Source organism: Amborella trichopoda, chromosome 1 (genome assembly GCF_054954075.1).
Source record: "Amborella trichopoda isolate Santa Cruz 75 chromosome 1, AtrichopodaSantaCruz75HAP2 v2.0, whole genome shotgun sequence".
Taxonomy (NCBI): Eukaryota; Viridiplantae; Streptophyta; class Magnoliopsida; order Amborellales; family Amborellaceae; genus Amborella; species Amborella trichopoda.
The window spans coordinates 56043263-56066628 of record NC_142336.1 but is presented as its reverse complement, the minus strand read 5'-3'; the positions used below and the strand labels follow the sequence as shown (position 1 = coordinate 56066628).

Sequence of the window (23366 nt, the reverse complement as noted above, 5' to 3'; positions counted from 1 at the left end):
AAAGGTAAAGCGACAATAAGAGATCATTCCCTCTCTCTCTCTCTAAAAAAACACAAACGAAGCCTTTGCAAAACAAGCTTCATTTTAATTTTTATTGGGTCAAAAATTCATAAAAAAAGAGATTCAAGGGGTTGCAAGATAGAAAAAAATGGAGGTCATTCATTTCCAAGTAATATTTTTCATCTTTGGATCCGAAGAGATAGAGAAGTTAAAATTAAAAAATAAAGAGATATTTTCCCCGCTAGTGTAACCTTTTAAATAGGAGGCGACTCATCTCCCTATGCGAGGTAAGCATGAGGGATAGATTCAACGATAGATATTAGGTGTGAGCACGGTTAAAAAATACAAATTTGTGACCCGGATCAGCCACTAAAAACTGTGTCGGATGGTTAATTCGGATCGAAGAGTCAACTAGATGGGCCAATTTTGGCTTCAAAACAATTTTAAAAATTACTAAAAATAGATTTTTTTTTACTTTCAAAATATTGAGGGCTTTGTATTATGTACTTTCGTTATTTTGCATAAATACATGAATATTGAAACATGGTTTCCCAATCTAAATATCTATACAATTATTAATTATAATATTACATTAAATATTATTAAAAAAAATTCCTAAAAAACACTTCCCTATTATAAGATTTTAAAAAAATAATAGTCCTTATAAAGTTAAATTAATATCACATCAAACATTTGTTAATTCTCTCTACTCATCCAAAATTATCGTAACTTGACCGACTATAATACTATATATTGAAATTGAAATTATTACTTTATGTTTTATAATTATAGTAACAAATAAGAATAAACTTAAATTGTCTAATAATGTCATCTAATTTTTAAAAATCATACTTGCAACTATGTAAAAAAATCATCATTTTAGTTTTTTCCCAATTAATTGGGATTAGCTATAAGAATCCTGGTTCCCCAATATGCTATATTAAATGTCATATCCTCAGTGAAGTCATAAGTCCCCGTATCTACAACTTAAAAAAAAATACATCATGTAATTCATAAATAAAATAAGAAAAAATACAATATTTGGTTATTAACAGATAATTATTAACTATGATATTATAACATTGTAACATTAAATAAAAATGAGTCAAAAAATTATTAGAAAACACTTCCATATCATAAGATTAAAAATAAATTGTGATGTTATGACACTAAAAAAAAAACCTAAAAAAAGATATTTTCATTTAAAAATGCAAATAATGACATAAAATTTGAGAAAAAGAAAAAATTTGAATTATACACCATATGCATCAAGAAACTATATGCTTAAGCAGCCCCACATTTATTCGGAAAAATATTAAATTTAAAAACATGATTTCTCAAAATCCCATAAACCGGTTGGTTCGCATTATGGCCCAAAACCTGAATTTGAAATTTTGATAAAAATAGAAAATAAATAAATTTATGACTGGTAATGAGGAATACTCTCTCTCTCTCCTCTCTCTCTCTCTCTCTCTCTCTCTCTCTCTAGGATTCCCAAATAATTGTGTTTCTTGTTTGGTCGTCTTAGAGATCATCGTTTACCTCGTGTCTTTGGTCAATATCTGTAGTGAGATCAAACTACGATACGGTTCATGCTTTTGGCCTTAGTTCTCAATGGAACCTAAAGATTTTTCCTTTTTGAGATGTTTTGGAGCCCTCTCCCCCCTCTCTCCCTCAATCAATGGAAGTCAAAAGATCACTCTCTCTCTCTCTCTCTCTCTCTCTGGGACTAGCTTTAGTTTAAAAGAGGATTTGACTCTCTCTCACTAGGCTTTTATATAAGCCGAAGCTCTAAACAATCAAATTAAAGCCCAACTCAAAAACGTCATTAAAAGAGGTTGTTTCAATGCCCCAATATCCTCAAATCGATCATCTCAACATCAAGATGCATGGACATAAGAAAAAATGGAACATGTGCAGATAGGCAAGCATATAAAAAGAAATACAAAAAAATTCCTGTTTAGAACTGATGCCTGTTCACTGCAAAATGGGTGCCAAGACCTCGTTTGTCTTGCACCAGGCTTGTTTATAGGAGATGTGAATGTTGCTGGAAACAACAAAGATTTGGGTGAACACCAGATCCAGATGGCAGACGCATCCACTACCACGTTGGAGGGTGGATACCCAACTTCTGTCCAGTTTGAAGGTCTGAATTTTGGGTGGCACATGGGTGATCCAGGACTTGGACGTAGTTACTGTGACACTTTACATGGCGTCAATTCATTACACACAAGAGGATGCTGAAAAAGCCAGGGACTAGATGACCTTCTCTCTCCTTTTGACGGTGTGTGCTATCTATTGAGAAGGTTTAAAGAGCTGCCAAATTTGGGATTTCAGAATCCTATAGGTTTCTTCTAAAACTCGGGACCCAATCTAATTGGCCCACAGGTGGTTCATAGGATTGCTCAATGGAGGTGTTTTGATCTTAAGCCAGTGTGAGTAAGTGAAGGAAAAGGTGTGCTAAGCTGCTATTTTTAACTCACAAGTCCTTCTACAGTCTGATTTCAGCATGGTAAGTAGGATTGGAAGATGGGTGCCTTTTGGACACCATTTAAAGGAAGATTCCACTGTGCAGATCTCCCTTCAAACCCTTACCTCCCTCTATATGCATGCCCCAAATCCCTTGGGCTGTAGAGGATAAACTGCTAATAATTCATAGAAGAAGCCATTTCATTAGTTTTCTTTACATATTTTATGTGGAAAAAAAAAGGTGGAATTATTTGATACCCTAGCACACTAGTCTTGTATCTGTCACCCAAATCTTGACCATCAATGTCAAGCATCAATTTTAAATCTTGATGTCAATACTTCAAAAAGAAAAGAATAACAGAAAGAAAGAAAATGAAAAGAAACAACAGTAACACAACTGCAACCTAACATTTAGACTTAAAAAACAAGATGCACAAAACAAAGACCGAAAAAATGGTTACATGGGGAACAGCTAAAAAATATGCAAATACAAACAAGATGCACAACCAGCAAGAATTGCGATAATGAAGACAGCAAGAGTAACTGCAATCGAAGTGAATGAGCACTCCACAACAACCATGGCGAAAACTTCCTCTTCCGTATGAAAACAATGAGAGAGAGAGAGAGAGAGAGAGAGAGAGAGAGAGAGAGAGAGAGAGAGACCAAAATATTTCGGATGCCAAGGACAAATCATTTGTCTCATGAAGAGCTCACATAGAGTACAGGCACCAGCCCGGCCATTTTACCATCTCTTCCTGGCTTCTTTTTCCTGACCTGCAATAAAGATACATACAAACATAAAAATCTGAAAGCCCAATGACTGAAAAATTGAAAGGCCAATTACTCAAAACTGCAAACTGCTGACTTCATCAGAAAAGAGGAGAAAAAAAAGGGGGGGGGGGGTGGCGAAACAAGAAAATAGTTGGAATTTGCCTTTAGGAAGGAATTTCAGACACATATACTTACATAGAACCAACCATCAACCTCATAATCAATTTCAACTTCGTCACCAGCTGTCAAGTTCAACTGCAAAAAGCATTTCAATAGTGAATGGATTAGCCTGCATTGAATGATTCAAAAAATAATAATAATAATACTATCTTTAACAGAAAAATGAAACTTCTAGAAATACAACACATTGATCCTATTTCATTCCCTCAAAAGCCAGTATTGTATTTTTCGCTTCCAAGTAACTAAATCAAGTGGAAATAATCTGCAAGCCTAAAACTAGTCATAAACAATGAAAGAAAAGGCCCCTATAATTTTACCTCATCATCGCCACCTGCAGTGAAATCATAAAGTGCTGTTCCAAATTGTGGATTTTCAGAGGCAGGCTCTTCCTCCTCCTGTGAGCCAAAACTCCGAAGGCCATACTCAGATGATGGATTTCCAAATGACTCAAACCTCTTTTTTGTAGATGAAGCATACGATGGAGGCTCTTCTCTCACCTGCTCAGGCTAAATCTGCTTAGAAAAAATTTCAGTTTCCAAACTTCCCGAAAGAAAATCATAAGAATGATGAGCTCACCGGAGATCCCATCCCTTCAAAAGTTGAAGAATAATTGCCACCTGAAGTATTGCTTAATCTGCTAGGCGCTCCTGACCTGTCATCCTGTTTTTTTTTTGTTTTTTTTTGTGGAATAGTGACTTCATCAGCATGTTGATACATACATGAATTCATGCACAAAAGATATGCATAATAGTTATCAAAAGGTGAATTTAATACCAATTGCCGTGTGCCACCATAGGAAGTTGGACGAGAACTGAACAATGATGGGTACTGCATTCCACCAAAGTGGGATGATATTGAAGATTCAATAGAGGCAGCTGATTCAGGAGAAGATGCCCCTGATGATGCTGCATCATCTTCCTGCCAAGCTAACAGTTTGTTAGAAATTCAGGAGGAAACTTTTCTGATATTTTTTCCTTCGCTTCTTTCAAAAGGGGACAGTTATATTAATGGAAAAGAGTGTAAAGACTATGAAGTAGTTGCAGATTAAGCCATATTCGTCTTCCTCAGCACACAAATGAAATAGTTGTTCGTTCATAGGTAAATTGCAATACCAAATACACATTAATGGCAATCAATACCTCTACTTCTGAAGTTTCTAAAATCGTCTTAGCCCACATATCATCATAACCAACTGACGGTCTGGAGGGTATAATTTCATCATCTACTTCAGGGGCATCAGTGCCAGCACCAGCAAGAAACTCATTTACCTGCAGAACATCAAAAACCACTATAACATCCAAAATTCCTGCAAAAATTAAAGGGGGAGAATCCCGCACTTGAAATTCAGCCTCTGAAAATATGCAGGTGTTCCAGACTTGGCTCATTTTGATATTTTAAACAATTACGTAGCTTAAATTGTTTAAGTCAGCAATAGAATTGATTGACAACCTAATCACCTTGGTTCAAATGCTAGAAACAATCTCACAGTACTGATATCACTAGAAATCAATATAAAGGAGACACTACTTTTTTCTTAAGATATACAGGAGAATATAGATACCCGAATCATTGCAGGTGCACTAGTCCCCCACAAACCATCATCAAGATTTGTTGCCCAGGCATTTGTAAGATCAGGAGAATCAGAATTATGTTGTTCCTGTTGCACTTTAGACTCATAAACAAGGTCAGAAATCCCTGTAGCAACAGCAGGATCCTTCAATCCAGCAGATGCATCGATGTTGTGTCGCTTGCGATAGATATCAATAAGTTTTGCACTGTCAAGACAAAAGAAAATGCTCAGATGAAAGAACCAACTGCAATATCAAATTCTTTGTCACAATCATTCATCTTTATTGATTCTTAAATGTTATAGTAGAGCAAAGCTCATAGTTAAGTTGGAGACCAATATTCCACATGTATATCAAAGATCTATAATTCACACCCACAGAAATTTAAAATCCTCACACCAGTAAAGAGGCTGTAATTAATCTTATATATCATGAGCAATTGATATAGTTAGATTGTTATCACAGACCACTTCAAGGTTATGTTGTCTTTCAATGAAAAGATACCTTGTTGGCCCTAGAGGTAGATATTTTGATCGTGGAACATAGCAGAACAAGGACACTTGATCAAGAAGCCGTTCGTGGGTCTCGTATAGTTTCTTGAGCTCATCATCTGTCCATTCCTGTTTGTTGTTATCATGATTGCGCATTTCTCTGCTTTCCACATGTCATTAGTTCCTAAATCAAAGTCAAAACACCATAAAGCCAGACCTCATATCAGAAAGAATGGTTGCCTCTTACCTAATTAAATCATCCTGTGCAGTGTACATTTCATCAAGAACCTTCAACATAGGGCTTATTAAAGACCCAAGACCGGTGCCACTAGCACCTTGATCTTCACCATTACTGATTTGCATATCTGAAAATTGAGCTTGCACTCCACCTTGTGCTAAAGCATGTAAAAATTCATATATTTGCAGCCTAAAAGGCTCACCAGACCTAATCGCAATAGTTGTGAGAGCTTGAGCAGCAACTATGCGGACCTGAACAGATCATACGGTTATCATATTAGTTCTCAGAGCAGCAACTATGCGGACCTGAACAGATCATGCAGTTATCATATTAGTTCTCAGTACCGCAAACAATAAGGTGATCATGTATCACATACATTACCAAAAAAACAGACAGATGCAGACAGAACAAAGACATGGGGCAGCAGTTTTTTGTGATTAAAAAAATACAACTGTTAAATGAAAAATACAACTTTTCATAAACTTATTAGACAGTATAAATGAAAATATATATATTATTATTTACCCAAGTAGGATGTATTTTGTTTCCTTTTTTGGTAAATCAGCGGGGATATAGGTCCCCTATCTGTTTTCACTGAAATGCAAAATCAATAGTAAATTACAAGATCTAATCCTTTGAATACTGCAGTACGATACATCATGCAAAAGAAAATAACATAAGAAATCTGGGGGTTAGCCTCCACATGGTTGCCGCTGCCAAAGAAACTCCTCCTCAAGCAAGTTCATCCACCACCGTATTGCCCACTTTGTAGAAGTGATTAATACCCCAGGAGAACAAATGAACCAGAGAACAAATTTGGAAGGAGAAGACGCAATCCTCAACACCAGTGATCAAAGAAATATCGATCAAGATCAGAAATAGCAAATCCAGATAGGGAGTTGCCCAAGACTGATTCGGTTCTTGGGCTGAATCGCTGTTGTTATACAATGTATTGCATACATTTATACCAGAAAATAAGCCGGGATTTGTTGGTTAGCATCAAATGACACTTGACCATAAGGTCGCATGTTCAAGTCCCTGCTGTGGCATTTTCTTTTGCTTAAATTTTTATATCTATATAATTCTATTTCAAAACTTGAAATTTTAAAGTTGAAATTAAAGGAGAAGGAATCAAACTTGGAACCTCAAGGTAAAGAACTGCAAGGGCTATCCGCCTTTAACTCTTTAGCTTATGTGTGATAAAGTGTATATCCCCTTTTTTTCTGTTTTTTCTTTTTTAGTTTTGCTGGTTCGGCAAACCGGTGATATGACAGGGGATCGATGGGTGGGCAATCCACCCACCAATACTGCTTTTCTAAAACGCTGCTTAATACATTTGAGCAACAAGAGAAAATCACATCCAAGCACCAGCTGATCACATTGTAATTATAATGCCAGAGTCACCCCCTTCTCCAATTCCTTCACCTAAACTTCATACTTCATATTCAGGAAAGAATTAAAAGAGCAACTTATGAATGAAATAGTTCATAATCCAAGAAAAAGGGTGTTGTTAGTTACTATCAAGGATCCACTTCTTTTTTGAAATGTACTATAAAGTATCTACCATATCATATTCCTTGTTTTCTCTCTCTTTTAAATTGATAGTCCTGCTTTAATGTATTCATAAATCAAAGACAAAATTAACAGTTTGTAGAACAGGATGTAAATTGCAAAGAGATCTATTTTATCACAAAAAAATTCTTCCTTTCAATGATTGTAGAATTTAACTATTTGACACTCAAATAGTATAGCAAATTAGGTTGGAACAGTCTGGTCAGATATACAGTACCCTTGCAAGATCCAAGGCACGTCCTAGAATGGAAGATTTTGACCAGTGTGGGACAGAGCAACTTTGAAGGACACAGGAGACCAGAACATACCCATTTATTAGATGTCTCTCTCATTTCTCTAAAAGGAAGATACTTTTAATCCAAGAAAAGAAAGTAAGGATCCTGGCAACATACTAATAGCATATTGGAGGTAAGCATAAATGCAAAAATAAGTGGTATGGGCCCGTGGAAAATAACCATCACAACAAAAGATCATGGAAAATGCAGTTGGCGAGATCGATGTACCTCCCAACTTCCACTAAGAGCACATCTTTGAAGGCGGGTTAAGGCGCCTGCAAGAGTTGGATTGCGAGAACTGGCAGCAGCAACCATCTTATCTGCATCCAACATCATAAGTGCTGTACCAGGAGGCGTTGCTGATTCCCAGGCATACTCAGATGCAGCGTAGTTCGCATTTTCTCCAAGAAACCACACCTAAAAGTTATATTATAAATTATGATGTCTCATATAGAAAAGAAGAAATAATCTGATACAGAGGTTTCAATCTACCATCATAAGTGAAAAAAAACAGAGAGAAGGAAAAAACTACTTGGTGGTCCCGCAGCCAAAACACCATTTCGACCTCATAACTCTCAAATAATCTTTATTTATCTTAGCGATAACCTAAAAAAAAGTATTTCGAGCTCAAAAGATGCTCTAAATTAATTGCTCCTCCAAAAATTGGACCATCCATTTGATGGACAATCAGATCCACAATTTTAAGAACTTGAAATCCTTTATCTTTGAGTTTTATTTTTTAGCTTGATCACAGGATGAATTAAAGATGGTTTGAAGAATTTCAGGTCGTAAAAATTTTCCCATGTTTTTGCCATGGGACCAAACATACAATTTGGTTGTACATTTGCTCCTGTGGACTGTACCCAAAGGAAAAAAAAAGGTCTATCTAAGAAGATCTCTCAAATAAAAACAATGATAAAGATTATTCTTACTGCTGCCTGAACTAATCTTTGAAGTGCCAAAGCTGATTTTGGATCAGATGCAGAAACCCTATCAACTGATGGAAGCCCAACCATGGACCCTGGTTGTGGTGGTGGTAAGTCGAGAACGATAGTTACTGCCTCCAAAGCTGTGTGCTTTCCACCAGGTCCAGCTCCAACTAGGCATGTCTGCATAGATTCATCGATAAAAGACCCACCACATATATTTATTAATATATTTTCTAGGTGAATCAATGTCAGATAAGGTTGTCAATCAAGCATCTACATGGTCCTCGCTGAAGCGAAAAGAACAGCAAAAGGGCCTAGAACAATTTGTGTTTATTTGGGAACGAAGAATAAATAATAGATGTCTAGGAGGAGAAATATTACAAGACAAAGCCATATAATAAATCATCCTGAGGCAATCAGCAAAGCATGGTAATATTCTTTTTGCCTAGCATGTTAATGAATAAGAAATGGTGATGCTCACATCAACTTAAACCATTACTAAAAAAAATTGGTATGTTTATAGGCAACAGGTTTCCCGAAACATGGCTCACATCCCGCCCAGAGCATCTTTCCTTGTGTATATTCTTTAAAATACAGACCGCAAGAATGTGATTCCGTTATTTGCCACTCCTTCCCAAATCTTAGTCAGGAATTTGATCGGAGATCACCTTTCAAAGCTCCAAATGTAGTAACTGGATAGACCAAGTAGTACAGAATAATATATCAGTCACCCACGAGATTCTAAAGATGAGGGTGATTGATGTAGCACCAAGTTTAAATGTTCTGTTCAGTTAAATTAAGAATTTAACATTTATAACTACTCAGACCAAATCTGCTTTACAAAAGTCTAATTTAAGTAAATAGATTAATATTAGTATTTTGTCCATGGGGTGATCAAACTTCCTTGATGAAAAATAGCCAAACTAACCAATCTTATGGATCTCTACAGATGAAATACAACAACGTTAAAGTAGGGCTCATTGTCAAACTGGACAAAAGGAACCATTGAGAAAAGCCACTATCATCTCAATAATAGCACTAGGAAAGGAAGCAAACTTTCTAAAGGCATTTTAATACATGATTCCCTTCCACCACTAGCGCAGAATTTTAGAACTCTTGAATTCATTGATTTGTTCATGCACACAGAAAGACGATAATTTTTGCATGCTTGTGTAAATTCTTTTTTAACATGACTTCCTTAAAGTACTTAGATTCCGATTCATGTGCTTTCCTACATTCACAAGTTAAAGCTCAACACGTGCACAAGCTGAACACAAACATTTGACAAAAGAACAGGCAGATAAGTATCTCCATGCATTCATAATCCGCATTTGGTTTTTCTGGATAAATATATTTTTCTATAATGGTGTTTGTAACTTCTTACATGAGCCAAAAGAAAGGGACAGCGTAGACACCACTAAAAAGTGGACTAACAGATTCACAAGCTGACAAGGAAGCTAATAAGAAGTAATATCTAAAGGATTAATGGTCAATGTTTTTCTTTTTCTTTTTTTCTTTTTTTTTATCTAAATACTATATTAAAAATCAGCACAAAAAGGATTGTTGGAGCAAGAGGAGGAAAGGCACAAAGCAGAATGCAATTTGAACCACAACGCACACATTCTCAAGAAGAAACAATAACTCATCAAGCAAATATGCAACTTATCAAAAAAAAACTATTGAAGAATACACTCCTTAGCAAGGCTTCTTCAGACAATTTCTCACACATCATAAATACGAAATGATAAGTGATAGCAGTATTTTCAGAAATATGGATGAATCAACTAACTTTTCAAGCAACTGAGTCTAAGAAACCTCACGAAGATTGTAAACCCACTTTCCAAAGTAATTGTAAAACATCCGAATCAATCTTTCCAGGAGCTTTTGTCGCAAAAATCCTCGCAATTTCCAGCAGAGTGACTGCCATATCTGGTGTTGCCTATAAAATCACAAAATCAGCACAAGAAAATGTTAGAAGCAATGGACAAGTGGCGTGAGATGCTGTAATACAATACAGGATACCGATGCAAAATTTCATGTATCAATAAATGCTCACCAGAACTCATGAGAGTTGCAAGAGTACAGTGCATCTATATGCCATCAAATAGAGACACTTTACCCAAACTTCCAAAGAATGGAAATATTGATAAAATTTAAAAACACAACAAGATGAACAGGGACCCAATACAGCAGCCTTCCCATGTCTAATTTTGGCAAATCTACAACACTAAGAAAGGTTGCACAAACCCAAATGAAGTAGAAGGTGAATGGCATGTGTTTTCTCCACTAGTCAATAACAGTGCAACTCCAAGGATAAAGACTTTATGTATTCAGAATTTCAGATTCCTTTGCAATTCCATCAAACGGTTAAAAAAGTTGAAATTTCAGTCAGAGGTTGGATATTGCCAATATGATTTAACTGTGTAAAGTCGAAAGTACTCAAGTCAAATCAGTAACTTTTTACAGTCATTTAATTCTTCTTCAATGTTTTTAACACTTACGAAATCTGCTGGGAAGTAATTACAAAACTGGTGTCGGGGATCAACAAAACCAAACCAGGTGTTTTGTCCCTTTCAAATCTGGAGACCTAGATGTACTGTGGATGGCTCCCTGTTCAACCAAAATCATCTGAACAAAACAGGACAGTCTAGGCCAGTTAAAAGGACGTTGCTTTAATTCGTGGATTAAGGTAAAAGTTGGCATTAGATATTTAACACACCGATGCTCTCTGGGATAGTATTATTTCATCATCCATAAATGACGAATATTGCTCCAATAGATGTAGCAATTTAATAACATCTAAAAGACAAAAATATTATGGGAGAAACACATAATCTTGAAAAGATCAAAAAATTGAAAAATTATATGCATTAACTAAACTACCTTGCAAGAACAAGATCAGGTGCTCGAAAAGAGACATATCTGTAACTAAAACAGATTACCTTAAATCGAGCATGTAAGGTGAGTAAGACATCATTCAACAATGTCGAAGGCCAAGCTGGATCAGAAAGCTCACAAGCAATGATATCTTCAAGTTCTTCAAATGACTCATTTGGACTTTGCATCCAAATCAAAGCTTTTATAACCATCGCACGGACATAAACACACTCGCATGCCACAGTTGTACGGACAACCTCCATTAAAGAAGCAAGTAAACTTGCAATAGTTTCCTTCCCTCCAGTTCCATTAGACAATGAAACCTTTGCACGGGCAGCTGCTAAAAATAATTGAATGAGGTGAAATTTACAAATATCCAAAATCATCAAGAAAACCAAATTGCCATTGAGATCAAAATCAAGTAGCATCACAAGTATTTATAGAAATGGCACTGGTTAGGAGGGGTGATTTAGTTCAAGTGGAAGACTCTAAAAGGGCAACCAGAAGGTGTAAATGTAGAAGTAAAGCCCAATAGGCTTTACTTCACCAAGTTAAACGAGAAGCAAACTTATCAGATGACGATTTCTTCTAAAGGAAAATATTGGCCTCCATCCACTGAGCCTTTGCAAGGATATTTAAGGTGGCATTCAGGCTTTAAGTGTAGAAACGAAAAGCAATCCACGAAAACAAAAAAGAAGAAATAAACACAAAAGAAAGAGACAACCAACTACAACGCAAAATATACGTGGTTCGGCAACGTGCCTATGCCCAAGGGAGATTAGAGCTTCTTTACTGACAATGAAAATAGGGTTACAATACGCTCTCTTCCTCATGCATCTCTGTTTTTATCTAATTACAAAGAGATCTTCGTTTTTCCCTTAACCCTTAATCCTAGATGAACCTCCAATCACAACAATATATATCGAGCCTTAGATAGATGGTACAAATTACCGAAATACCTTTGTACAGATATATATATCAAGTTTCAGATATATCGAATCCCATGTACGGATATATCCGAATTTTCTTCGAGGGCTGCCGCCTCCGAACCCCGCGATATGGATGGAAGTAGTAAGAAGAGATATGGTGGCTTATGGTCTGACTAAGGATATGGCCCTTGACAGAGTAGAACGGTGGAACAGGATTTGTGTAGCCAAACCCAAATAGTTGGATAAGCTCATATGATGGTGATGATATAGAAACTCCACTAGCAAAGATGGGATTAAACTCTTAGATAAGAAATGTGAGAAGATGTAATAATACCCAGTGCAAATTGTGGTGCTAAATCTAAATATGAAACTCCAAAACTCTACTAGTACATATGGGATTAAACTCTTACATAAGAAATGTGAGGGGATGTAATAAAACACAGTGCAAATTAGGGTGCTAAATCCAAATACGAAACTCTAAGATATAATACCATCAGAGTGTGAAGTGTCATCATGCTCAGCTGAATCAGTTCCAGCACCACCATTTTCATAGTATGATTGAAGATGGCTTCCTTCATCGATATCAACACCTAAAGCAAATGCAGCAGCCCGACTTTTTCCCATCTCTTGCACGACTCGTGCTGCTGCATGAAGCACTGGCCTAGAGAAACTTCGGAAGGAACTCTCCAACCTGAGTGACCCAGAGGAACCAAAAAATGGCAAGATCAAACTAAGTATTTAATAATAATTAAGCCTGAAACATTCAATAGTGGAAATGTTTAAAAAAACTTTATGGGACTGGACCTGAGGCAAGCAATCACAAAAAAGGTTTTTCTCTCTATTTTGAAAGGTGCAAGTTAACCAAGCAATGCAATAAAAAAAAAAAAATTCAACACACCTTCTCATTACCAGTTTGATAAGAGGCTGTGGACGTCTTGGCTTTGGAGCCGGTCGATCACTTGTGGCTTTGGGAGGGAGGCCATCTTTTGATTGAGCACCCGAGTCCTTAGCTTGTGAATCATTACTTTTACCAGATGATACAGATGGAGCCTCTGGCAACTTCAGAATTTCTCTAGTCATCCGAAACCATCCAGCAGCCCGTTCTTCAGTTCTATAAAAATATATGTAGAAGAGAATAAACAAACTGTTCATGGACTTTAACGCTTTAATAAACATATATAAAAGAAGTTGAAGAACAGTCAGATCCAAAATCTACAAGCCACGCGGATAAACAGATAATCATAATAATAGAAACAAGAACACTTTACCTCTCTGTGTTATCAAATTTCCCCAATACACACATTATAGCTTCAAAACAAACTCTTTCACTAGGATCAAGAAGCAGCTGATATAGCATAGCAGTGAACTGAGCTTTAATGTCCGGCCTTTCTGCAAGGTAGCACTTGTAAAGATCAGCTCTCCAAAACTCATAAAAATATCATGCATTTTTATGTGTAACTGCACATAATGATAACATACAAAAAGCCACCCGCCTACCATCTAATGTACGAGTTCTAGATAACGTATGACACAATCTAGCAAGGCAAATTCTTGCAAGTACATCGTGCAGATGAAGAACCTCCTGTAGAGCACCTGATACAGGGACCACAAATTGGCATATGTCATTTTCCAGTTATAGATATGTGAAATAGGACAACTAAAAGAATAGTTAAGAAGCAAACCCACCTCCTGGGCCTACATGCTTTGCTGCAACCAAAAGAAAACAAAACAAATAAACGACACAAAGGGAAAGAAAGGTCAGTCCAATATTCTGCAATATACCAAGCCCCATTTCAAAGACATGCAAACATATAAAACTTTATTTACCAAACCATGTAATTTATTTATAAATCCAGTTAAGCAAATGAATAATCAGAAAATGGAAACAATATGGATGAACATTGAAACTTTAAAGAGATGGCAACTATAAAATTATGACGAGACTGACCTAACGCCATGGCAACAGAATATGGATCCCTTGTAGCCAGATCAGATATAATCCCCAAGGCATGCCTTACAGCAACAGGATCGGCAAATGAAAGCCTGCAGAAAAGATGAATTCCAGAATGACAGTTATAATCACCAAATCAATCCAGTGTCTCAAATCCCAGAACTGAGTACCAAAATGGGCAGGGCCGGGTCCAAGTCAACTCAGCGAGTCCTGCTTTTAGAAAGATGCATTTTTTGAAGAATATTGGCTGGATTCTGAAGACTCAGGAACACTCAGATCATTCAAGTTTGGGTCTTGCAGAACTGGCAGGGTGCCAGTTCCAAGTAACCCGGCAAGGCCGACTCGTCTGAGACGAGTCAGCCTCGCCAAGTTCTCATCAATTCAAACAGTAAAAGTTAAAAGAAAGCTAGTTAAAAATGATGGGATCTGAGATACAACAAGATTCACGCAAGTATCTCCACGGTAGAGCCACCAACCCCTGATAGCATCGAATATCCCTACTCGAAGTGGAGTACATACCTATTGACCTTCTAACCTGGCTGTAACTTAATGAGATTTTATTTAACAAAAAATAATGAGGAGAGATTTCATTCTAATGGCAAGATGGACCATATACACTCCTGCCTGCAAACAATATAGAATTAAAATCTTCATACCCCTGAATGGCTCGATGAAGGAATGCCGGATTCCCAGGATCCAATGGGAGTCTCTTCAATGCACTAAGAGCTGCATACTGTAAATTATTCCGAATGATAGACTGCAAAAATGTCAAACATATCATCACTGATCTAGCCAATCCATCATCTCCACTGGAAGAGTGATCAGTAATGATCAAATTTTAAATACCCAGTTTGATCTTCAAAAACAATGAAGATTGAAGGGTATCTTATGCAGATCAGAGAACATTAAACCAAGAAAGACATTTTTTTTAATGTATTAGTTGAAAGAAGGTATTAATCTATAAAGATATACAAATTACACTAGGCATATGCCGTTACAAAAATTGACCAAACTAATGTGGTCGTTACATCTCAGAGAAACCAGGGCCTTCATAAACAAAATTGTGGAGGGGGGATACAGAGAGGATATAGGAAGGGTCCTCTAAGATTGAAGGGAAGGCACAACAAAATCTTGATTGTGAGTCCCCCTTTTGATAAGGTAGCCTGATGAGTCATTAGCTTCTTGCCAAGTGGTGAAAGAAGATTCTAGTGTGGTACACAAATGAATGCTATGTTCAAAGACTGGTTCTAGGTGACAGAGGCAGGGAGGAGACCTCTTAGCGCAGATTATAATGTTCTTGAATCTCATATCAACAGGGAGGCCCCATCTTCAATCAAAGAGTTTGAATCCCTCAAGAAGAGCCACATCTTCAATTGAATTTGATGTGGCAACACCGATAGGGCCCAAAATTAGAGAACCATCAAAGCTGAAGACTTTCTAAAAACACCACCAATCCTGGCCCTGCCCAGATTACACAAGGAGCACCCATCAAAGTGGAATTGATGGTGCCAGGCACCTGAGCCTCCCAGTGGGAGGATCTAGGGCCGGCCTCAAGGAAGAGCTAGTGATGGCTTCCCAGTTTAGGATGAAATCTAGTTGAGCAACCTCTGAAGTCCTTAGATGATCTGAGTCCTAAATCGTATCAAGCTTTTCTTCACAACCCCCAACGATTCTCCTATTTCTTCTCCAACCAGATACACACCAAATCAGAGCCATGATGGAAGCTCACAACAGAAGACATTATCATGCTTACTCAGACATTAAGCCAACAAGACATTATCACGACTATTCATACTTCTTAAAAAAAAATTCAACATTTAAACCATCAACCCTAGTTCTTTGAGTCCGTATAACTCAGAAAATTCTTGCTGAATAATTTATCTGCTGACTACTCCAGACAGTGACTAGGAACCAAGTTATTTATGAGAAACAAAATTAAAGATCTAAGAATGACACCAAGTTATTTATGAGAAACAAAAATAAAGATAGAATGAACACTACAATTGTTTTAAGGACCATTCTACTCATAGAATTAGTATCAGTAAATAGCACTTGCAGATAAATATGGCATCAATGAATCTGACCCATAATGATAGGAACGTATCAAAGAGAAATCTAAAATCGTGAGCCAGTAACAATGCAAACCATGTGAATAGACTTAACATTAAAACATTTGAGTTGGATGGTAAAAAGACTGCATGGAAAAACACGAATCCATTGTTCGATGTTGCAAAGAACTAGAGACTACATCATGTCATAGACACATATTGAATAATCCTCAGAACTTAGACATACCAATTTCATGAAACCTCAGTCAGATTGACCTAAATAAAATATTCAAATCTAGCCGCCCCAAGCATCCCAAACTATCCAACTAGTTTGCTAAATGATGAACTAACCAAAGCAACGGAAAAAAATTGCCTAAAACCCCTACAAGAAGCCTAGATTTCACCAAACCTTAAATGCCAGAAGCTATAATGAATGCCCACCCTCCACTCTCATAAGAAGGAGCCCAGGTAGTTCCGACTTAAAGCATTGTGAAGACTAAATTCTGATAGTGCAGGCCTTTTTTGCATCCCTATCTTAAACTCAGTTGAAAGATACTAGATTTAGTTACACAGCCAATTTAAAAACTACTAAAACCATCCAGGATCAATTTTCTCCTCTTACACTCTTCTTAAAAATGGGAGATCCCTACTTGCAAGCTCATTAAATGAGATTACAAAGAATCATCAATATGAGATACTCAGGGCTTTACTTTCGATACATGTAAACAACAGGGATGCTTCCAAATAAACTAACTTAATAAGAATGCTTTGCATTCCATAGAAGAAAGGAAACATGGTCTAGTGCAGTACCTCTTTATCTGCTCCTGGTCTTCCAAACATGCCTTTCTTACGTTTCTGTTTACCTGTATCAGCAACCTGAAAACAAAAAGTTACAAAATTGAAAACATATAAATGCGAAGTTTTTCATCTCTAGATATCAATGTCAACCAAAGATAAGATGTAAAAGCCTTTCAGCAGTAGTCAGTTTTATCATAGCTGTCAACATAATTTTTTTTTTAATATTAGCTGAGCTGTCAACATTACTAAACAATGAAAAAAGCATCTGCAAAAAAGCCAAAATACTGGGCACTTGTTTCCTTCCGTAAGAAACTACAAAAGGAAGAAACAAGGAAATAGTAAGAACATTGTCTAAAGAAGGATCATTTAAGATAGATATAGATAGAAATCACCAATAAAATGTCATGTTTCTAGGCAATGAATGAGGTAGACTATGTTCAAGCAGCAAACTTTAGAATCATTAGATGTTGGTCAATCACAATTTCTATCTGAAAATTAGACCAATAGCAGCACAGATCAACGCCCAACCAAAACACCGTAGGGACTTCTGAATGTGAACATTGATGTGCTCACAAAAGTGAACCAGGTACCACCAAATTTTAGAAATGTGATTAACAATTATCCGGAAAAAAAAAAGAGGATGGGAGCAAAATAGTAAGATATTTAAGAAGCACGTGAGAACACTGGAGTATAGAAGATTTCACTTAGGCAGAAAATGCCCCTAATGTGCAGTTTGAAGGGCCACTCATTACTGCAAGCAAGTCAATATTCTATATGGATCGTAGGAAACCCTCTAGTTCGGAGAAAGTTTGTTTGCTCAAAATGTGGACATTTACTTTAATGCAAAGTAAGGAAAACAAATACATGTTGAAACACCAAAGTTCAGCCAATTAATGGGATTTTATATTTTGATTATGGGGAATAAAGTCCTAGGGCACCCGTAGACACCCTATTTATTTTACATACATCGTAACACTACAACAAAACACCTATGTTTAATCAATTACATCAGTAGAAATAAAGAAGTGTGCTTCATGCCTAACTTCTATGTTTCTAAAAGATTTTTTCTTGAGAAAAGGGGACATTATATTATTATAATAGTATTGTCACAAAAATGCTCAAGTGAAGTGAGGCGTTATGGAAGCCCACAGACTGGGTGCTCCTCCACAAGAAAACAACAAAAAATGAAAGAAGTAGAAAAGGAAAGAAAGCACATAAGGGGAGAGGGTGTTTATCTATTTGTAGATGGAGCTTCAAGAGCAGCTATGTCTAGAGGAAAATTGTGAGCATTACGTCCATGCATAACTTCCATACCAAGGTTAGCACGGTTGATTATATCAGCCCAAGTGTTGATGACATGAACTTCACTGTCAACGTTCCAATTAGTCATGAATTCTTCAGTCTTCTGTGACTAAAAATTCTTTCTTTATCCTTCTCAATCTAAAAAAGAAGTCTTTCGGTGTTGTGTTGTGCTATACAATCAATCAAAAGAAAATCTCAACTTCATAAATCAAATGAAAGGCATCCCGACTTTTGGAAAGAGCCGCTAAATCAAGAGCAAGGCAGGGGAGAAAAGAGAGAAAGCGCTAGGGGGACGGGGAGAGAGCTGCGGGAGGAAGCTGTGGGCCACCAAAAAATAAGGCTTAGAGACTAGAAAACATTGTCCAGAAAATTGCGCTCTCAAAAAAGTGTTGCTATACAAAAAGGAGAAGAAGAGACAGGGGAGGAAAGGGATGGGCAGAAAAAGAGGAAAAGAAGAACAAGAACAAGAGAGGAAAAGAAGAAGAAAGAAGAAGAAGAAGACATTTATGGACATAAACTGGAATTTACTTTGGCATTTAATTTGCTGGTGTCTCCTACATTGAACAGTTTTCTAATTGTCTGTCATTTAAACTACATTATCAACAATTAAAAGAAAACATAGAAAAATAGAACAGAACCAACTAGAGAGACGAACCTTATCGAGAATGCCAAACACAATTTCGTATAGCTTAGCTAAGACCTCTGAATTGCTTGTTGAAGCAAAGGTAAGTGCCTTCAAAGCTGCAAGCCTGCGTGCGTGAACTGCAGAAAGACCAATGCATTAAAGACATAAAAGACATATGGTAAACAATAGCTACATAATAAGTGGACTTCATGGTTTTCCAAGCCAGCCAATCAGACAAAACCCTTTTTCACGCCACTAGATATCCAATTGAGGCATATGGTGTATTCAATTTTGTAACAGCATATTTATTGGATTTAAAATCTAATGAAAAATCTTGTGAGCTTCTTTCTTTATAACAAAAACACTATTGGCCAACTAAATGGCAATCATCCAAAAAGTAAAATACCGATCAACTCCTTACTAGATTTTTTTTCTTTTTTTTTTTAACGTTAAATTGGAACCCGGTGAGGTCACAACTCTAAACGGCAAATTGTCACACCCTCCACCCTGACCACTCTGCCTGGAACAACACAGCTTAATCATACACTTCTATGAGTTTGGTAGCTTCTAAACAACCAAAGATAAAGATGCTTCATAGACCTCAATCTTGTTAAATTTCAAATATCTGGACAAATCTTACTTAAAACGGTCAGTTGGCCTCCCGCCTTTATCAGTCACATTGACTCAATCTAGAGACCCACTAATTCAAGTAAAAAACCCCAAAAGCAGGAATAATGAATGTTTCAAGCAGTAAGCATGTTTCAAAGGAAGAAATTAAATTACAACTAAAAAGTTAACGTACCTTCAACATCAGCATTCATAGCCTCAGCAGTGAGTTGTTCAACTATTCGAGGCACAACATCAGCTCTTGTCACCCCTCCAACAGCATCAATGTCAGCAAGTGCATCCCAGTTGGGAGTGGGGATCCCACCACCTGGGCTTAAACCTTGAGCCCCAGTATCAGATAAGATTCTAGCCAAATAGTAGTACACATAACGCAAGATATTCCTGTCCTCACATTGTTGATGGAGCTGCCAGAATGGAAGGGCGCTAAAATATAAATGCTCTAATACCATGGGACTGCACAACTAAAGCCGTGAACAGGAGAAATTGCATACAATACAACATTGTTTCGTCCAAGTTTAAGAATACTAGTCTAGAAAGAACATATTTATGTGGGGACCATTGTGGCACTCGTTGAAATGCGGCACGATAAAAGTGCATAACCCATATGATCAAAAAGGAAAAGGCTCAAGCCATATATGTTCATTGACATACTCACCATGAGAAGAGATGGAGCCAAAGAAGGGTCAACTGAATTGTACACAGCGAGTTTGGGAAATACATGATGCACTAACTGCTTCTGCGAACTTTTCTGCATGGAATTCCTTCTTAAAATTCATGAAAAGTCCTATGGAAAGAAAAGGAACATAAGATAACAACTGAAGGAAAATAAATGGTACCTGATCAGATGTTGCAGCAAACTCGTGGATACTCCTTGCGAGTTGTGAATATGAAACAGGCTACAAAGAACAAAGGAAATCAATTTAAGAATGCTGTGCAAAATGTGATGTGGCATAGAGAAAGGCATTCATAAGGTGCATATCAGTTGAGGATACTGTCTGTTGGATTAGGAGCTGATTAGTGAATATCCATTGCTCATCATAAAGGGCTGTGACATACTTCACACCAACCAGATAATCAAATGGATGATAACCCCTTCCTAGGGCTCCCTGATAGGTTCTATTAAATCAGCATACTTCCTTATCTGGCGCATGTAGCATGGGAGAAACAAAATCCATCAAGTGCATTTAGGTCAAATCATGTTGTTCATTAGAATCTAGTTAGGTAAAAATTCATGCAAACAAGATGCGCTTAGCTTATTTTTTAGAGAAATAGGCTTAGTTATTTTGAGTTCAATTTTTACTTTATGCTACAGTGTTTCCCTTGTCAATGAAAACCGCTTAGGCTTCATATTCATGTATCTGCTTTATCTGAATTATGGAGTAACTCAATCAATAAAATTCCTTCACAATTCTTTCATAGAATTTATCATTGATGACCAAAAGAAGCAGATGCAAGAAGAACTCGTAGGACTGAAAAACTACAACACTGAAAGCATGACATCCTATGAAAAAATTTTCCATATCACACTGACGTATCCTGATTTTGATTGCAATGCGTTAACAAGATTAATTATGAAGCAAACTCTGGTTAAGGCATTAACCCGTAAACAAGAATGTGCATTTTACACCAACAGTCCTCACTTAGCAGCAACTCATGCAAGAATGAAGATGAAATAACGTAAGGGACAAACCTCAGGTCGAATTTCATGCAATTCACAAATTCACGGCCCTGAAATTTTAAGGTTCAAATCCTAAAATAGAACTGAGTATTGAAAAGGTAAATTCATTCCATGTTCCTACATATCAAACACAGATAAATGAAATGAAACGCATGATCAAATCCATTCATATGCAAAGTATAGTACCGGAAACCGTAGAGAGAGAGAGAGAGAAGAGCCCAGAACGCAATCAGGATAGACAAACACACGCTAAATAATTTTAAACTATAGAACTAGGAAAGGTAGAGAAGCCCTAAGAGAGGTCATGATCCAATGAATAAATGGTAATTCCTCTTAAACTGCAAAAATAAGAGACAGAGACCTGACAAACAATGATCGGGATCAAACGAACAAATGGTGATTCCTCTTAAAACATCATGCATCAGTTGTCAATACATATGACCAATTGAGGGCAAGAATTAGGGTTGATTTTAGTGAATTTCTAACCTTTTTCTTCTGCTTCTGAGGCATGATATTGGCCCTAACAGGTGAAAGGGCAGCCTTAGCAGCGGACATGGTGTCACTCTGGATCTGAGACAGCGATGTTCTCTTCGTCTTTCGGTCAGTAGATTGAGCAGGCTTTCCTAACGTCGAAGAAGGGGGTGGTCCTCCCCCTCCTGTGTTTGATGACTGAGAGAGAGATGAGGGATCAGATGTTATCAGATCCATGAGAGTTGTGCCCGAGTCCTGACCAGATGCCATGATGAGAGAGAACGGCGAGAAAACTCAAAATCTCAGATGAATTTGATAGGGAGAATCAGAAGTGAGTTAGAGAGAGAGCAGAGGACGCAACAACGGATACAGAGAAAGAAAGGCAACAGGGGAATTAGAGAGAGAGACTGGGTAAAGAGGAGGCAAATAGAGGGTAGAGAGAGAGGAGGGAGTTGAGGTCATTTAAATTTCAGAGGGAGAAAGCTCGAAACCCCTCCCCGGTCGATGCAGAAGATCTCTGCATTTGGGGGAAGCCAAAGGCGAAACACATACACTCGCTCTGCGTGGCAAATGTTTTGGCTCCAAATTTTGCGCAAAGAAATAAAACACAGAAAGCAGAAGGGTGAGATTCGTATAAGGCTGAGGCCCCAAACAATCAAAGTAAGGCGCACACTTAAATAGTATTGAAAGATGTTGTTTAAAGCCGGATTTATAAACACTTAGAAAATTGACGGTCATGAAAATATATTACAAAATGTATCATTTTTAATACTTAAAATCTATTTTTTCTCATGTCCATACAGGATAAGATGTTTAATTTGGAGATTTTTGGGTATAGAAACAACCTCTTCTAGTATATTTTTAAATCCGCTTTAATTTGCTTGTTTAAAACTTCACCCTTACATAGACTTTTTTTAAATAAGCATTTTGTCCATGACCCTAGTCTTTAAGGGAAATTTATTCTAATAATGGTCAATATCCTTTATTTTTATCAGAATTAAAAATCAATTATGTAATTTAAGTTTATGTTTGTATTTTTTTTTTTTATTCTTTCCCAAAACCCCGTTGCCCGGGACTTTCAAATTTTGAAAAAAATTATTAATAAATTAGTTCGGGAATTGAAATTCCAAACTATCTTTTTGTGAACTAACCAAGTTTCAAAATCTAAATTGGATTATTTGAGTTTTGGATCCAAAATTTCAAGAATTTGTTTAAGGGAAGTTCTGTACCCAACAGTCAAATAAACCGGTTCAGATTTTCAAAATCTAAATGGGTCACAAAAAAACTAGTTGGAATTGCAATTGTTGAACCGTTTTGTTCCTAGGAAAAATTTATATAGAGCCGAGGCTCTAAACAATCAAATTTGAGCCTACCCCAAAAATTTCACTAGAAGAGGTTGTTTTGATGCTCAAATATCTTCAAATCGATCATCTCGACATCAAGATAAATGGTCATGAGAAAAAAATGGATTTCAAGTTTTGGAAATAGTGTATTTTGTAACACATTTTTTTACCATCAATTTTCAAGATTTTCAAGTTGTCATAGATCTGTCGATCTATAATATTTT

At 36.8% G+C, this 23366-nt stretch overlaps 1 protein-coding gene across 7 annotated transcripts; it reads right to left on the bottom strand.

Annotated features, from left to right (window-relative positions):
• Positions 1-2749: 2749 nt before the first annotated feature.
• LOC18440835 (SH3 domain-containing protein) lies at positions 2750-22406 on the bottom strand. Of its 7 annotated transcripts, none has more exons than XR_016040626.1 (26): positions 21815-22406; positions 20487-20546; positions 20306-20398; positions 19826-20054; positions 19054-19160; positions 17109-17174; positions 14907-15007; positions 14248-14342; positions 13986-14006; positions 13797-13892; positions 13568-13688; positions 13198-13410; positions 12791-12990; positions 11436-11710; positions 10331-10432; positions 8497-8673; positions 7793-7981; positions 5727-6022; positions 5493-5639; positions 4982-5195; positions 4560-4688; positions 4195-4338; positions 3997-4080; positions 3738-3917; positions 3436-3495; positions 2750-3243 (listed from the first exon to the last, which is right to left on the bottom strand). XR_016040626.1 is itself a non-coding variant. In XM_088846583.1 (26 exons), the coding sequence occupies exons 1-26, from the start codon at positions 22067-22069 to the stop codon at positions 3169-3171; spliced, it is 3675 nt and encodes a 1224-aa protein (XP_088702709.1). In that variant the 5' UTR covers positions 22070-22406; the 3' UTR covers positions 2750-3168. The 7 variants fall into 7 exon arrangements, 4 of the variants coding, with proteins under 4 accessions (XP_088702709.1, XP_088702713.1, XP_088702718.1 ...); XR_016040633.1 differs by having other exon boundaries at positions 5727-5968; positions 10283-10432; positions 11436-11707; XM_088846583.1 differs by having other exon boundaries at positions 5727-5968.
• Between the last annotated feature and the right edge of the window lie 960 nt (positions 22407-23366).

Bases quoted from the DNA above. Each gene is read 5' to 3' on its own strand.
- LOC18440835 (XM_088846583.1), bottom strand. From the start codon at position 22,069: ATGGCATCTGGTCAGGACTCGGGCACAACTCTCATGGATCTGATAACA. The intron at 13,689-13,796 runs GTAGGCGGGTGG...GCTACCTTGCAG, and splicing joins TAGAACTCGTACATTAGATG to AAAGGCCGGACATTAAAGCT. The intron at 5,969-7,792 runs GTACATCGATCT...TGATCTGTTCAG, and splicing joins CTCTTAGTGGAAGTTGGGAG to GTCCGCATAGTTGCTGCTCA.